This window comes from Galleria mellonella, unplaced genomic scaffold (genome assembly GCF_026898425.1).
Source record: "Galleria mellonella isolate WM207_F2 unplaced genomic scaffold, CSIRO_AGI_GalMel_v1 utg63, whole genome shotgun sequence".
Classification (NCBI taxonomy): Eukaryota; Metazoa; Arthropoda; class Insecta; order Lepidoptera; family Pyralidae; genus Galleria; species Galleria mellonella.
This window is the reverse complement of record NW_026442130.1, coordinates 3,997,818-4,014,173: the sequence shown is the minus strand read 5'-3', so window position 1 is coordinate 4,014,173 and position 16,356 is coordinate 3,997,818. Positions and strand designations below refer to the sequence as shown.

Sequence of the window (16,356 nt, the reverse complement as noted above, 5' to 3'; positions counted from 1 at the left end):
TTTTCAACACTGTCTTTTTGCTGCGGCCGATTGCGATCTAGTAGTGCAAATTGGATCGCCCAACATTCAAAATTGCAGTCAACGCGATACATTGAAACGTGTGAATTGATTCCGTAACCGATACGCCACGATAGATATTGAATGAAGCAATTCGTACCGCTATAACTATAACGATATCTACAAATATATAAAACAGATTCGATTGAAATGAATTGTGAGCGCGAAATAGATACGAAGTATCGATTTATCTATGTATTTCAATATTTGATTGAATAAATACTTAGAAATAAATAGATTATGTTAGCAAACGGTTAAGTAAAAGGAATACGCCATTTTTTTTTTTACAACATAGGGGGCAAACGAGCAAGCGGCTCACCTGATGGTAAGTGACTACCGCCGCCCATGATCACCCACAACACCTACGGCATTGCAGGTGTGCTTTTAAAAAGGAATATGCTCTTTTCATGATTATTTCATTTTTGTTTATTACGCTATGTATTACTTTACTAACGTAATTTTTTTTATAATCATTTTTTAAGTTATTGAAATTAATAAGTGTATGCTATAAATAACGTTATACAATTTAAAATTAAATGAAAGGTGTATGTAATAGAAGTTGGATTAACCTTTACTATTCCAAAATTATTGCCCACTACATATTTTTTTTTGCTGTATCAAATATCGAAATACAGTATAGTAACAGTATCCGATATTCAAGTTAATAACCAGCCAATTTGATATTACAAAAAAGCGATATTACCTAAGCTTAGATTTAAGTAATATATTTGTACTTCAGAATGCATAAAAAGTACATGCTCATTATTTTTATAAATAAGTAAATTATTCTAAATCTTTGTAAATTACAGATAGGGTGAGAGTGACGTGACAGATAGTAGTCAATAACAGACTGACATTGACATTATATATTTGATAACTTTTATTTTGACATATGTATATTTTTAAATAATTTTGTTATGGCGGTTGCAACACAAAACTTTATATTTTTAATACTTAGGTAAAATACCTAAGTCATTTATAAATACAATTTTTTTCACAACAATGAGTATATAGACTTAATTCAAAATGTCTAACAATAACTGGAAAAAGATTGAAAACGAGGGTGGTTACCCGTGTTATGTTGAGTAAGTACTTTTCGCTTTCGCTGCGCCTTAACCTACTTTTAATGTTTTCAACTTTTAATTTTTAAAATAACTCTAACTTTTATATTATAGCGAGACAAGTGGAAACCGGCAATATGATCATCCTGAATTTCAGAAAATTATGGAGGCTCTCACGGAATACGATGGTATTAAATATAGTGCATACAAGATTGCATTTAAAATATTTTCTTTGCAAAAGTATTTACTAGGTAAGTGTAAATTAAATTTTTATGAATGTTATAAATGTAGATTTCAATTTGTTTATTGCTATTTTATTCCATTAGGGTTAGCATTTGTAATAACATAAACTTTATGGCTGTTTTAGCTTATTTGTGTGTGATAGATGAGAAAATAAAATATTAAAAACTTTATTTTCCTATTGTTGTAGATATTTTGAAAGTAACTTATTTAGTAGAATTTTAAGTGGTCCCACTTTCTTAGAGCTTTGCATAAACTTTCCTACTTAATTAATAGATAAGTAAAATATTTTTTTTTATTAAAAATTTTGTTACTAGTGCCACCACTGCGTATCAGTTCCGGAGTATTTGCTCGTCACCAACTTAGCTTGTCAGAAAGTAGCCTGTCTTTAGACACAGCTGAGTTGGAAGCAGTACTAGCTGATATATACTTTGCAGCGGAGAAAGAGGGTCTCTTCAGCGGGGATGTGGACTTAGTTGTAGACTTGTTGATCAATTTGTTGCTCAATGTTTATGATAAGTAAGTTAAATAGAATTTTTAATTTGTTATATGTTTGTAATGTAACTTTTTTATTTAATTATTTATATTGATTTCACTTACCTTTTAAGTTAATAGGAGCTAGTTTATTTAATAAGAGCCTTTATTTATAAGCATTGTTCATGGCTGTTTCGTGAGCACCAATAATTACAATAATTATTATTCAACATTTTTATCCCTTATAAATATAATACTCAGGTTGTGGAATGAGCTCCCTACCGTGGTTTTCCCAAGAGACTACAGCATGGGGTTCTTCAAAAGGGGGTAAAGAGGTTTCTTCAGGGTCGGTAACGCACGCATAATACCTCTGGTATTGCAGGTGTTCATAGGCTACGGTAACCACTTACCATCAGGTGGGCCGTATGCTTGTTTGCCACCTCAGTGGTATAAAAAAAAAATAGAGCTTCTATTGAATTCAAAACTAGTTTGGTATTCATAATAAGTAAAGTAATAGAACTCTATACACTGTTAGGTGTATAGGGTATATCAAGCTAAAACCCAGTAAACAATTTGCTCTAAAAACAAAAGTAAAATATCTAAAAATGTATTTTTTCAACCTTATACTTTTTCACTTTGATCACATTGCCTTTTGTAACTTATGTGGCTTGAGTAAAATTGTACAATTTCATGAACATTTTCACTGGGCTTTGACTTTGTTTATTCTTTTTAGATAATTTGTATGATATACAATAGTTATTAATAAAAATATACAGTTAATTTTTTTTAAAGTTGATTAAAATAAATTGTTATTGTAGAGATAGAAAAGAACCAGTGAGAGTATTGTCAGCAAAAACACTGCTGATTGTGCTCAGTACGGAGTCGGCGGCCGATAAATGGGCGGCTCTTGCTAATTGTTGCGCTGACCATAATGGTTGCGTGTCTCCACGACGGTTAGCGGCCCTCTTGGCCCATGTGACAGCGCTACCGCAGTACCTTGGAGTACCCTGTGACCAGCTGCAGGCTGATGTTGATGCTTGCTTTGAAAAGGTATTTGTTACTATTTCTTATTAGTTAATTATATGTTTACTTGTTTTTACCGTATTTAGCAATGATGTATGTATACATAGATTGATGAATCTAGAGGAAGCAAAACAGGTTTATTTGAATCAGAGCAATTGGTGTTCCATTGTTTCTGCTTACCCTAATGGGCTACAGATATAATGAATAAGTATGTATGTATGTATGTTTTTTTTGTTTTATAATGTTTATTACATTCAGAGTAATGGCAAGAGTTGACAATTGCATGTGATTAACTGCTCATAGGGATTAAATCATAAGCATATGTATGTATTTATTTATTTAATATTGGTGTATTAAAAGATAATTGAGTACTACTCAATTTAGTTTGTGTATGTTTAATATTTAAATAACTAAATATTTATATTCATCATATTTTATATGTCATTAACTGTCTCTATTATTATATTGGGAGGGTTTGCCTGTAGTTGCCATGCTTGGCAGGCAGGTTGACCGCAATTAGGCTTTGGTGATTGTTTGGGAATGCTAGCCCCCCTCCCTCCTCCAGTGCAAAATAAGTTATATACACCAATGCCCTTCAGTATGCCATGTCAGATGCCTTTCTATATTATGATGATGGCCTATAATTTTTTGTCACCAGAGGGCGATACCCTCTCACGAGTTTTTTTTAGCGCTATCGGTATACTCACCAGTGAGGGATGACAGGTGAGGATGAAAAGGCAGGTCAGTTAGCCCATTGTGACAAACTCCATTAGAATTAACCAATCGCATGGAGGTCGACCTGATAAAATGTAATACTAGAAATGGGTCAATTAGACCCCATTACTAACAATCCCTCCCCCTCCCCCCCCTCACGAGTAGTAGTAGTAATATTATAATGTCACTGTGTTTTTTTTATCTTATTTCTGAATTGATATACTTCAGAGCGCGGGTATGCTCGGCGTAAGTACACGCGCAGTGGCCGAGTGGGGGGTAGTGAATTGTGCAAGCACGCGATGGCTACCGGCCGTGCAGCGAGTAGTGTGCAGCAGAAACAGCGCTAACGTGAGCGCTGTGTGCGCTGCGTGTACGCAGCCTCTTATACAGGTGGGTTCAGATGTCTCAACAATGGTTATCATCTGTTAAGAATTGCACTGAACTTGACTGGAGTTGAGGAGTTCTACTCTAAAAATAAATAAATATATTGTAAATAATAACTTAATTTCTATAGCTGATGGTTAATGTTCCATGATGTCAGATTGTAAGACAAAGTTACAAAAAAAATTTAATACATGCTTTTAAAATAGAATTGAGTAATGGTAACAACTTGTAATAAATAGATTTATACAATATAATTATATTTATCTAATTCATAATAATAATGAATATATTAAAATTTTATATTTGTCTTATAAAAGTTCACACATATTCTTTTGATATCTTTAAATACTTAATTGATATTTATTAAACTCATTAATTTCTGACATTTCTGATTATGCATTATTCTTTTTTATTCACACTTTCAGGTGCTCAAATTCAAATGCAGCAAGTGCACTGAAGTGTACTTGTGTGAGAAATGTTATTTGTACGACAAGGACTTGTCTGCAGTCAGTGGACATAAGAAGACTCATTTGGTGCATGAAATAATTGATGGAGAGGTAATATGCCATCTGTGTTGAGTTATTTAAACTGAGCTATTTACAGTTTTGTTTAATTAATTTATTATTAGATTCTTTATTAATAACGCTTTAATATTTCACTGGTTAGGCAGGCTTCTATATTTCTTTATAAATTTACCAAGATTATTTTGAATATTAACTCTTTGCACACCTTTGTCGCCGTATTTGCGACATTAAAATGCTAACATTAAATCCACTATCGCGGCTACGGTGAACCGGTTGTTTTACTGACTCAGCGCCTTTTATGAAATAGCTAAGAAATAAATGTTTTGTTTTATTGCAACAACTCCATTTTTCTTTTACATCATAGGTATGTACTTGTAACTAATATAGTGTTGGAATTATCGGTATCCTCTAAGTTTGTAGACACCCAGCCAGGGTGTCTACATAATATTAATTGTGACGATATGGGATCAACGTCACATACCCATCGAACTGAGAATTCTAAAATTGTTGCTGTTTATATATTTTCACTTATAAGTAGTTTTTCTTCTAGACGAAGCCTTCAGAGTGCCTTAGTTTTATTAAGGGAATGAAGCGTTTCTTCTTTTGCACGAGGACGAGAAAGAAAAAGATTTCGAAAAAGAACCCAAAAAAGATGATAGATAAAGTCGACAATTCAGTACGAAGAAAGCGCGACAGTAGACCTGTCATATTTACGTCAACAGTTGGCAAGGCTTCGGGAAATGCAGTTAACAATCCCGCTGTCATGTTGCAGGATATTATAACTCAGTTGGAATCTCAGAACAAGTAAGTTATAACAGTAATATCTTATGTTCCCACTATTAGGCACTTTTCGAGGTGATGTCAACAAGAAAAAAAATTTTTTGTTAATCATAAGAAACTATCATAATCATCATCATCATCATCATCATCATATCAGCCGTTAACTATGCACTACTGAATATAGGTTTTCCTTTTTAAAGAGGGGTTTTGCCAGTACGTGCATACTTGGTAGGCGAATTGACAACCACAGTTAAGCTTTGGTGATTTTAGAATATGCTGATGGATCCTGTTGCCCATCCCTCAACCATCAAACACTAAGGTACTATAATAATAGTCAATGAATATTTCTTTAAATATAAATTGAAATGTTCTCAATTTTGTCTAAATTTATTCATCCCCTTATATGTGACTGTCATCATCTTTTTCTACATAATTAATGTAAGGATACAGATTTCTTATAATTTTTAATTTTAGGGCACTAGAAGATCTCTCATCCCAATTGCAATCAATATCAAAAGATTCAGAAGACATTAATCTAAAGGATAAAGTAGAAACACACTGGCATCAGATATCTACGCAAATTAACAGGCTCAAGATATTAAAGGTGAAGATTTTAACATGTCCATATATTAAGATATAAACTTTACTGCCTGGACTTTTTGGTATTAATTCTGGACCAGCTTGACTATAATCCAAACTCGTTTTTCTATAAAGAAAAAAAAAGAGTGCAAAATATTGCTGAGTATTATTTTTCAAACTTATGTAAATTTTTTAACAAAGTTTATCACATATATATAATTTAATATATATGTAACATTGATTTTATGAACTTATTATGTTTGCCACAGTGTCTCTCTCGTATGACGACTCACAATGCAAGGCGAGATGTTGCGCTATAAAGTATCGTACTCACCCTGAAAAAGACTTCTGAATGAAGTCGAAACAATTTTTTTTTATACCACTTAGTATGGCAAACAAGCTGACAGCCCACCTGATGGAAAATGGTAATTGTCACCTATAGACATGAGCAGTACCATGGACATAACAGAGTATACTGTGTTGCCCATGATACTCCCCATGCGTTGTCAATCCTGAGGACTCAGGTGTTATTCCTCTGTACCCTGGAAATTCACGCCATATCCCACCCTTTAAACCGAAACACAGCCATGCAAACAACTGCTTCACGGTAGAAACACGAATGGGACAGAGGTAACCAAGCAATCGACTTTTGTTTACAAAGTCTCCCTCTGGTAAAGTTGTATGAATTCACAAACAGTATATAAAATAACCATTACACATGTATATAGACATATTGCTTAGTAGTTTACAGATACTGTAATCTATGTAGTTTTCATTGATAATGTTTCGATTCTTATTTTTTAATTCAACTGAGCTTATGATCAAAATCGATTGAAGTCGCAAATAAACTAATAAAAAAAAAATTTTAGGAAAATCTGTCATCAAACATACAAAATGTACCTCCCGAGGCTCAGAAACCAGAGAAAACTGAGCGCCCTCAGGCTTTTGATCTATTCAGTCCAATACCAATAGAGGAAAAACAATCCAAAGTAGCAGAATTTAAGAACCAGCCCCGGGTCTTGAGCATGGATTCTGGAAACTTCTCAGAGGTGTCGAAGCATACTGAGAGTCTGAAATTGATGACGATGTCTGGAGATGCTCTTAAACCAGTGGTGATTCATGCCACATCAGACAGCATATCTACTGTGTCTATGAACGATATTAGCAATTGGTATAATGGTATGTTTTAATATTGCATGTAGATATTACTAACTTAGGGAGATTTTACAGAAATATATAAAGCTGGAACTTGGGCCTAGTCAAAGTACACTGTATAATACATTTTTTGCTACATTTATTTATGTTTTCTGGCACAAAATAAATTTAATGGAACATTTCGCATTGTTTACACATATTTAAATACACTATTGGGGCTTAGCGTGATAAAAATTTTGCAGATAAATAGTATCTGCTTCTTTATTGCTGACGTTTGGACGTTTCATTATGATATTTTTTTATGCAACTTAGAACGGTAAACAAGCTGACGGCCCACCTGATGGAAAATGGTAACCTACAGACATGAGCAGTACCATGGACGTAACAGAGTATACTGTTTCGTCCATGATACTCACCATTCCTGGGTATTTTGATGTTATTCCTCTGTACCCTGTAAATTCACTGCTTTTTCTCGCTCTACAAACAGAAACACAGCCATGCAAACACAACTACTTCATGGTAGAAATACGAATGGGATAGGGTTGCTCAAGCAAACGACTTTTGTACAGTCTCCTTCTGGTAAAGAGGTTTAAGAGTGTTTTTTTGCATCTATAGAAATAACCGTTTATTTGAGAACATGTTATTCGTATTACATTCATAGGTATTGAATACTCGTGTGTAATCACATCATTAATAACTGTATTCCAGAAACAGAATCTGTAGGAGACAAACGTGGCCAGCAACCTGATAAGCTAGCAGGCAAAAACCAATCACTGTCTGCCACAGAGCAGAAGTACGCCGCTGACATCCGGAGCGTGGCGTCTAGTAACGACAAGATGAAGGAACTGAACGCCGACCTCGACACGGTGTTGGACCGGTTACAGCAGATACTCACCAATAATTTTGCTGTCGATGGTAAGTGTTCAAAGTAACTCTTAGGTCATTTAAATAAGGTTTATTTTCATCTGACTTTTAAAAGAAGGAGGTTCTTACCTCATAGTTCGTAGTTGTAAACCAAGTTAAAAAAATTCTTTTGTTATCTGAAATATAAAATGTATATCAAATTAAAATTTCTATCGTACTAATCTGCAAATATACTTTATATTTGCCTCCCCTATTTTGCCGGCGCTTTAGCATTCTCATATAGCAAAAGAAGTGATATGTAAAATAAACCTTATTTTAATGATCTTAAAATTTTATTTTAAATGCAATCAAAATCTCCGATCTGGTCTGTGTGTACGCACAATTCGTGTGTTGCACAATTTTCGTTTTCATATATATTTACTTATTTCTAGATCCCTATATTCTTCATCATAGGGTGGGCACCAGACAGTTCTGTGGTGGGCACGGCCCACCAGGCTTCCTTTTTTAATACTTTTTAATTTTTTGTTTTAGATTCGTGTTTTGATAACACGCAATTGCGCGAAACGGCAAACGAGATGGAAGGCCTGTTGGGAACCTTAATACGAGGAGTGGAGCAGAGAGCCACGCTTAACGCTAACAAGGGATTGGTATGAATGTAGAAGAATATATGCTAGTATAGTACTATAGTCTATTTCAATAGAATTCATTAAAAATGTAAACAAATTAATAATTGAAGCGATCAAAACATATCCATGTTGATATTCAATAATAGTACCAACAAAAATCTATTAAAACTAAATAAATGTTTGTATTTGTTACTAATTTGAATTAGAAATTGGTTCTCTGATAATTTTAATAATACTTGGTTGTATTTTTATTAAGATATATTGAAATAGTTTATATTACTTTTGTAAGTTGCATCTTAATACAGTGGATTTTTTAATGTGCTTAAATGATTTAGTCAATTTGCTTATTTTTTTTTAATGTATTTTTTGAGTGTTACGTTAAAAAAATATTTTAAAATCGTGTACAGAATTTGTGAATGATGTTTGCTCATAAAGATACTGAGCATTTTTTTTTATATAGTGTTCAAGACTATTTAATATCTATTGATTGATAAAGAGAGAAAATAATAATATTAACCATTTGCACTCCAGCAAGTACAGACTCGTGATGTAAAAGAAAAATGGAGTCGTTGATATAAAATAAAACATTTATTTCTTAGCTATTTTATAAAGGGTGCTGAGTGTATAAAACAGTGTCGCCGTAGCCGCGACAGCGGAGTGCAAAGGGTTAACATTTCGTATGAATTATGACAAATAGTAATTTGAAAATGGAATGTATTTTTGAGTAATTTTTAATAAAGTGTGGTAATTAAGAATATTTTTGCGTCTACAGAAATGTATTATGAATGTATTGAATACTCGAGTGTAACCACATTATGCAATGTGTTGGCATGTGTTACAAGGACTCGAATGTGTGGTAGCTTAGGATCTTTCTTTATAAGTGTATTGGGCTATAATATGATTAAATGAAATGATATTATTATCTTTATTAATATTATAAATGTGAACGTCTCGTTGTCTGTTATCCCTTGGCGAGTTAACGGTTTAATCAGTCATCAAAAAATTTGGTGAAAATTTGTGTGATATAAACCTGTGACGTGGACTATGTCGCGGGGGAAAACTAGTTATAATTTCTGGCTGGTCTCATAATTCTACTTCATGATCTGAGACTTATTGTATCAATATAATTTCCACTTTTTATGACATAAAAATAAAAAAAGAAATATTAAAAATAAAGTAAAAAGAAAATACTATACCTACTTGCCCAATTTATGAATTATATAATAAAATAGCTGACCATGATATAGAAAGTAAACCGTAATTAGTGTTATTAAATAAAAATAAATAAATAAATATGTAGGTAGTTTTAAAATGTGCCGTCCCACTTGAATCTGGTGCTCAGTGATCGATTTAAATTTAGCTTTATATAGTTTTAATAATGATTAGTGTGATATGAAATTACGTTCCAATACTCGCCTCGTGTGCTGTATAATTCTAGTTTAGTTAGGCCTTTTTTATATATATGATTTGTTTTATAATCTTGCATACGGTCCGCCTGGTGGTAAGCAATCACAGCAATCTATGAACGCTTGCAACACCAGAGGCATCACTTGCATATTGCTGTCTTGAGGGAGAAGTCCATGGTGCTACTGATGCTACAGGCGATGGATACCACTTACCATTAGGTGGACAGTCGGCCTCTACTTACAACAAAAAAGGTTAAAAACCTGATGTTCACGGCCTGCCTAAACGAGGGACTATTTTGTTTGAGAAGGACAAAATTTCCCATCATGTCAGCTACAAAGGTACTTGTGTATCAAGTCATTCTAGATGTCTTTATAACGGATAAAAAGTACGTCACAGATTGTCCCTCATTTGCACAGTCTTATCAGTGAATGCTGGTTCAGTGATGAATCTCACCGTAAAGATCTGTTTAGAAATAAAATATATATTTAGAAAAATAACATGCCATATATTTTTATAAAATTTACATATATTGCCGTGTTTATTAAATATAAAAAAATACATTATAAATTAGACATTAAGCATACTTAATGCTCGCTACGCTAAGTAATAAATTGCTGTATTTTATTGGGCGTGTAACAAAAAAAAAAAGATGTAATAAAATATAGCAATCTATTTCGATTTACGTCCTCAAATGTGTCAACTTAATTTTTTAAATTCTATGAACACTGTGTGTGACAGTCCTGGACCCATTTTTCTAGATAAAAAAAAAAACTAAGCTATAAAATTATCTGCATTCAGAACTATGCATAAGCAATTTAGACTGTTTTACGCAGAAATATTGCTATCTAAAAGTGACATATGAAAACATTAAATTGTAAGCAGCGCTTGTATGTTACTTGTATTACAACGCGTCATATTAATACTCGCATAGGGTCCTGACTTAATAATTATAATATTATGTAAACTGCCACTAGAATCTCAATAACCTTATATAATTTATTGTTTATACAATGCAATAAAAATATAACAAAGCAATTGGATTGCTTCAGCACAACCTGTACTTATCATATTCATGTATAAATTTTATGAAATCTATCTCTTAATATCCGATTTAAATATATAATTTACAAATGACATAGATTTGTCTAAAATATTAGTGTAAAATCTACAATAAATGTTTATATAATAATTGGACGGAGTTTCATTTATTTAACCTATAACTAACAATTATCTACATTTGGGTATATTTCTTTAAAAATACATTAAAACGTCTCTAAAAATATTTAACGTTACAATAAGAATACAAGCAATTGTTACAAATGTATGCTATAACTGAAATAACTATAATTGAATAAACATAATACACGTTCATTTATAAAACATTTCATTGTTGCTTGCTGGCCACTCTTCAACAAATCTTCCGTTTGCGTGCGAAAATTTAATTTTAGAATACTTCTAAGTTTTCTAGTAATTGTAGGTATACAATATTATACCAAAACAAATTCTAGGAGATTATATGGGTTTAAATGAAATGGACGTACGATATTTAAAAGGAAGACTGTATTTTGCAATTTAATATTATTTCAATGTCTTGTTCTTGATACTTGATGATATGAGTACAATTAACAGAATATTAATTTCGGATTAGTTAAATTAGATTTTCAATAACTCGTGACATTTTCGCTGTTGTACACATTAGCAACGTATTTAACGTATTGACGATGTCGCCAAATACAATGCATTGTCGCCAATTACTAAGTAGAGCATTGTCGACCTCCATGGAAGGCGTTATCAATTACTAGATTGGGTGCTGGTAATTAAAAAGGTGGGTGTTGGCGATTACTATGGAAGTTGCCAATAACCATGGAGGACATTGTCATTTACTAAGACGGGAGTTGCCAATTACTAAGTATTGCTTTGTTTAATTTGACGGCGTTCGACTTTTTAATGTCGACACTAAATTATCAATTCCTTTTGCTACTATTGATGAGGTATTTGCAGCAGTGCGTGAGAAGGTGCTTCTCTTTCTCGGTGGAGCCGTTTTGGTGGATAGCTGTGGGCCCTCCGCGCTCGCGTGTGTATATATCCAGTCCGTATTGACCTGAACAAAGAATATTATTAAAAAATTACATCATGCTGTACAGTACTAACTTGTACGCATTGAGGTTATTTTGGAGTTCGCTAGAGATGGATTCATATTTCCATGTTTTGTGAGAATTTTTTTCTAAAATGTTATTGTTAGAAGAGTGGAGCTATAATATAATCATTTAATATTCACAAAAATAATAGAATAGTAAAATACAGATAAAAAAAAATATTAATAAATAATAATAATTAAATAATAAAATGGTTGGTCATTTTGTAAAAGTACTATGGTACCAATAGAAAAATAAACGTTATCGATTAAAAAAATTATAAATAATAAATTAGAAAAAAAAAATCTTCTAATAAATTTAGTATTTTCGAATATAATAAATCTTCTATGTACAGACATTGCCTAGTTACAATATTAATACAATAATATTAGTTACATAAGATAGTCCTTACCTTCTTCTGGGAAAGTGATGTAGAAGGACACGATGTCATCAGACACGTTCTGCTGCACGTACTTTGAGAGTCTCTTCTCGTCAACGCCGTTCTTATGGAGAGTCGCCATGAAGTCGGCCAAGGGTCGCGACATACGGAACTGTATCTCTAGTTCTCGACCAGCGAACACTAACGCCTCCTGTCAATATTACATCGCCATTTTGTTTTATATTTTTTCCAAATAGCCAAATTTATTTTTTACTGTTTAAAATAAATCAAAATGAACTTCTTTTTGTTTTATACTACTTGAAAAGAAAAAGGTTTTTTTTTTAATTATTATTAATAAAAAAAGTCAAAATCTAATTTAAATTGACTTCTTGATAATAAAATTTAACAAAAAACAATAATAAATGTCACGGTTAACTCTTATTGGGGTAGGTATAAAAGTTATAATATTAAATGCTTCCATTCAAACAGACTACAAAACTTGTTACACATACGTTACGCAAGGACTTGAAAATAGTGAATTACCTGGTGCGTTATAGGCACGAGACCAAAGAGTCTGGTGGCCTTAGTGGGTCCCCACTCGCCGCTTGCACAGTCTGGCAGGGGAACCATAACTGTCTGCAGCTCCGCACAGCAAATCTGAATCACAGAATAAATTTTCGTCAGTGAATTTAACAGGACGAGTGTACCATATATTTACCAGAGGGAGACTTTGTACAAAAGTCGATTGCTTGGGTACCTCTGTCCCATTCATGTTTCTACCGTGAAGGAGTTGTGTTTGCATGGTTGTGTTTCGGTTTGAAGGGTGGGATATGGCGTGAATTTACAGGGTACAGAGGAATAACACTTAAGTCCTAAGGAATGGTAACGCATAGGGGTACCATCGGCAAAACAGTATACTCTGTTATGTACATGGTACTGCTCACGTCAATAGGCGACGGTTACCACTTTCCATCAGGTGGGCCGTCAGCTTGTTTGCTATTCTAAGTAGTATAAAACATACATGAAAAACATAGTGACAAAACATATATGTAAAAATGTAAAAATGTGTATAAATCTAAATTGTTTATGTATTTAAAGTTTATATATTATTATAGTTAATAAGTTTTGTAAGTAGAAGAGGGCCCAAGACTTCACGACACAGGGAATCCTAGTGTGAAGTTTTGGGAACAAATGTAAAATTGAAACATGTATTTTTTTACTTAATAAATATTATTATTATTATTATAAAAAAAAATATTGAGATACAGCAATAGTTTTTTTTTATTTACGTCGTAGATGAATATAGATCAACGCCTCTTAAATACTCCGATATTTTTTGGGGGTGAAAATGGAATGACGACCCTGCCTGCATTATTGGTATACGCTGGTAGAGCATCAGTGAGAAATAATAGGGTATATTGCTAGGAATGAGACTTTTAAAATTCATTACTAACAATCCCTTTAGTAGTAGTTTCTAATGTATCTTATAAGGTAGACGGATTTATAGATTCCAATGGTCGTGTGTTAAAATCTGGCCATATTAATATTATACATGTGAAAGAGAGACCTTGTAGCGTCTTAACAGCTGAACCAACTACCATGAAATTTAGTATACATACTATGTGAGAAGGAGAAGGACATAGACAGCTATTTAGCCCCATCAATCAATATATCGCGGTTACGCGTATGAAGTCAGGGTTAAAAGCTAGTATATAGGCATACCTTAAACTTGCAGACGCTCTTGAATTTCATGGGCTCCCCGGTGAGGTATTCTCGCGGCGTGACAGCATTCGCGAAGATATCCAGCAAGAAGGCTCCGCTGCAAGGCGCGTGAACCCGGAACGATACCACGTTGCCTACCACTGACTGTTACGACATTTGAAAAACAAAACGTTAAATTCGTACCAATTTTTTTACACAGCTTAATCTTGTCCCAAATTCAATACATCCCGTACTATGGTAACTGGATAATTAATAAACATATTGTAAAATGCTATTTTGCAAATATATTTTACAATAATGTACATAAAAATTATATGTAAAATAAATATAGAACAAAACAAATATATCCTAAAGAACGGGAATCGATCATACAAACATCTATGTTGTGGCGGCGTATTAAACCACCACACCACCGAGGCTGTCAATTACGGACATAAATTGAAAATAGATCTTCTATTTTTTCAAAGCATAATATAAAGAACCTATTTATTTAAAAAAAATAAACGTTCTAAAAAAGAATTGCAAGAATCAAAGACAATTTAAAAATATAGATAAAAATAGTACAACATCCTTTTTATAGGTTTAAAAAGGTCAAATCCCGATAGACTAATACACATATATATGATAATGTTAACGCTCTAGGTATATTCAAATTATTCAGGTAATTCAATCTGTAACCTCCATGGAGTACTGTATACCTGCATGACAAATCTTTTAAGGCTGACTCCATCGAAGCCATCGCCCTCTGTGTCGTAGAACTTGAGGTTGTAATGGAAGATCAGGGAGCTCTGCATATGTGCCGGCATGGCTATGCGCATAGTCGCCGCACCTAAAAGCATAATTGTCTTAAAATAAGGCACTGTTTTGTATTTTGGCAAGATCATAATGCATCGTTGTCTATGGATACCTATACTTGTATTTTTTTAATGGGTGAAAATGGAATGGTACACCTTGCTTGCGCTGTCGGTATAGGCTAGGGGGGGGGGACAAGTGATATGATGATTAATTGAGGATGGTTGATGAGGACGAAGATAGGTCAGTAGGCCCATCGTGAAGAATTCTACAACAATTAACCATGATGGTTTCCAGGGCGAACCGTGTGGATGTCGATTTAATAGGGTATATTGCTAGCAATGGGGCTATTAGAACCCATTACTAACAATCCCTTCCCTCCCCTCCATACTCGTATTCGGAGGCACAAGGATTGTACCTAATTGCACTTATTTTCTTACTATATTTGGAGGTGTAATATTTTAATCCTCTTGAATAATTATAATAATTTCGATTTGAAAGTATATTGCTTGAGAAATTTCAGGGTATGGAGGTATTCGGTAATGGTAAAGTATCCCGCATGGTTTATTAACAGCTCAATACAGCGTGTACTGTGCTCTTCCTAGTGCCATTCGTATGTAATAGGTACCGGTTGCCACTTTTTATCAAGTGGGCCATCAAAGCTGATCGCTTTACCCTCTAAGTATTATAAAAAAATGTATTTTCAAAGCATATAAACCTGAACCTACATTGGCAAAGACATTAACACAACGACCTGCGACGCTTCTGTCCATTTTGTTTATTAAGGTCTTAAATTTAGTTCGAGTTAGCCAGATAAACACTCACCAGTTGAGTCTGTATACATAACAGCCTTCGTGTTCGGATCACTGAAATACAGTCCGTATCTGAAGAACAGTGAGCGTACGAAGGGCAACTCTTCGAAGTCATGCAGCGTGATGGGCGTCTTCAGTAGCTGCCAGTCCGGCTGCAGGGGGAAGAATTCGTAGATGAACTCGCGAGGGTCCGTCAGGAAGTAATGGTCGTCATACTCGTATCTGGAATTGATAAAATTTTAAAAATCATTTTCGATCTACACAGTTTTTTTTATACAACTTAGAATGTCAAACAAGCTGACGGCCCACCTGATGGGAAATGGTAACCGTCGCCTATAGACATGAGCAGTATCATGGATATAACAGAGTATACTGTTTCGCCCATGATACCCCCCATGCGTTGCCATTCCTGAGGACTCAGATGTTATTCCTCTGTACTCTGTAAATTCACGCCATATCCCACCCTTCAAACCGAAACACAGCTATGCAAACACAACTGCTTCACGGTAGAAACACGAATGGGACAGAGGTACTCAAGCAATCGACTTTTGTACAGTCTAAATCTATCTGGAGCCATTGGGCAAATTTTTGACAGTGCTCCCTAACTAAAGTCACCACGCGACCTTTT

At 33.7% G+C, this 16,356-nt stretch overlaps 2 protein-coding genes across 2 annotated transcripts in view; one reads left to right on the top strand and one right to left on the bottom strand.

The window, feature by feature from the left end:
- Positions 1–958: 958 nt before the first annotated feature.
- On the top strand, positions 959–11,077 carry LOC113521892 (dystrophin-like). Its single transcript, XM_026907550.3, has 11 exons — positions 959–1,142; positions 1,233–1,369; positions 1,676–1,877; positions 2,651–2,882; positions 3,798–3,959; positions 4,379–4,510; positions 5,028–5,281; positions 5,732–5,861; positions 6,706–7,015; positions 7,700–7,906; positions 8,387–11,077. The coding sequence occupies exons 1-11, from the start codon at positions 1,084–1,086 to the stop codon at positions 8,506–8,508; spliced, it is 1,947 nt and encodes a 648-aa protein (XP_026763351.1). The 5' UTR covers positions 959–1,083; the 3' UTR covers positions 8,509–11,077.
- The window catches only part of LOC113521811 (hillarin), an 87,887-nt gene continuing 81,903 nt past the window's right edge, over positions 10,373–16,356 (bottom strand). The window contains exons 10-15 of the mRNA XM_031909908.2: positions 15,742–15,950; positions 14,823–14,953; positions 14,125–14,268; positions 12,946–13,059; positions 12,436–12,613; positions 10,373–11,989 (exon numbers count right to left, since the gene is read on the bottom strand). Of these exons, the coding sequence (XP_031765768.2) occupies positions 11,853–11,989; positions 12,436–12,613; positions 12,946–13,059; positions 14,125–14,268; positions 14,823–14,953; positions 15,742–15,950 (913 nt within the window). The 3' untranslated portion in view covers positions 10,373–11,852. The remainder of the gene's footprint in view (positions 11,990–12,435; positions 12,614–12,945; positions 13,060–14,124; positions 14,269–14,822; positions 14,954–15,741; positions 15,951–16,356) is intronic.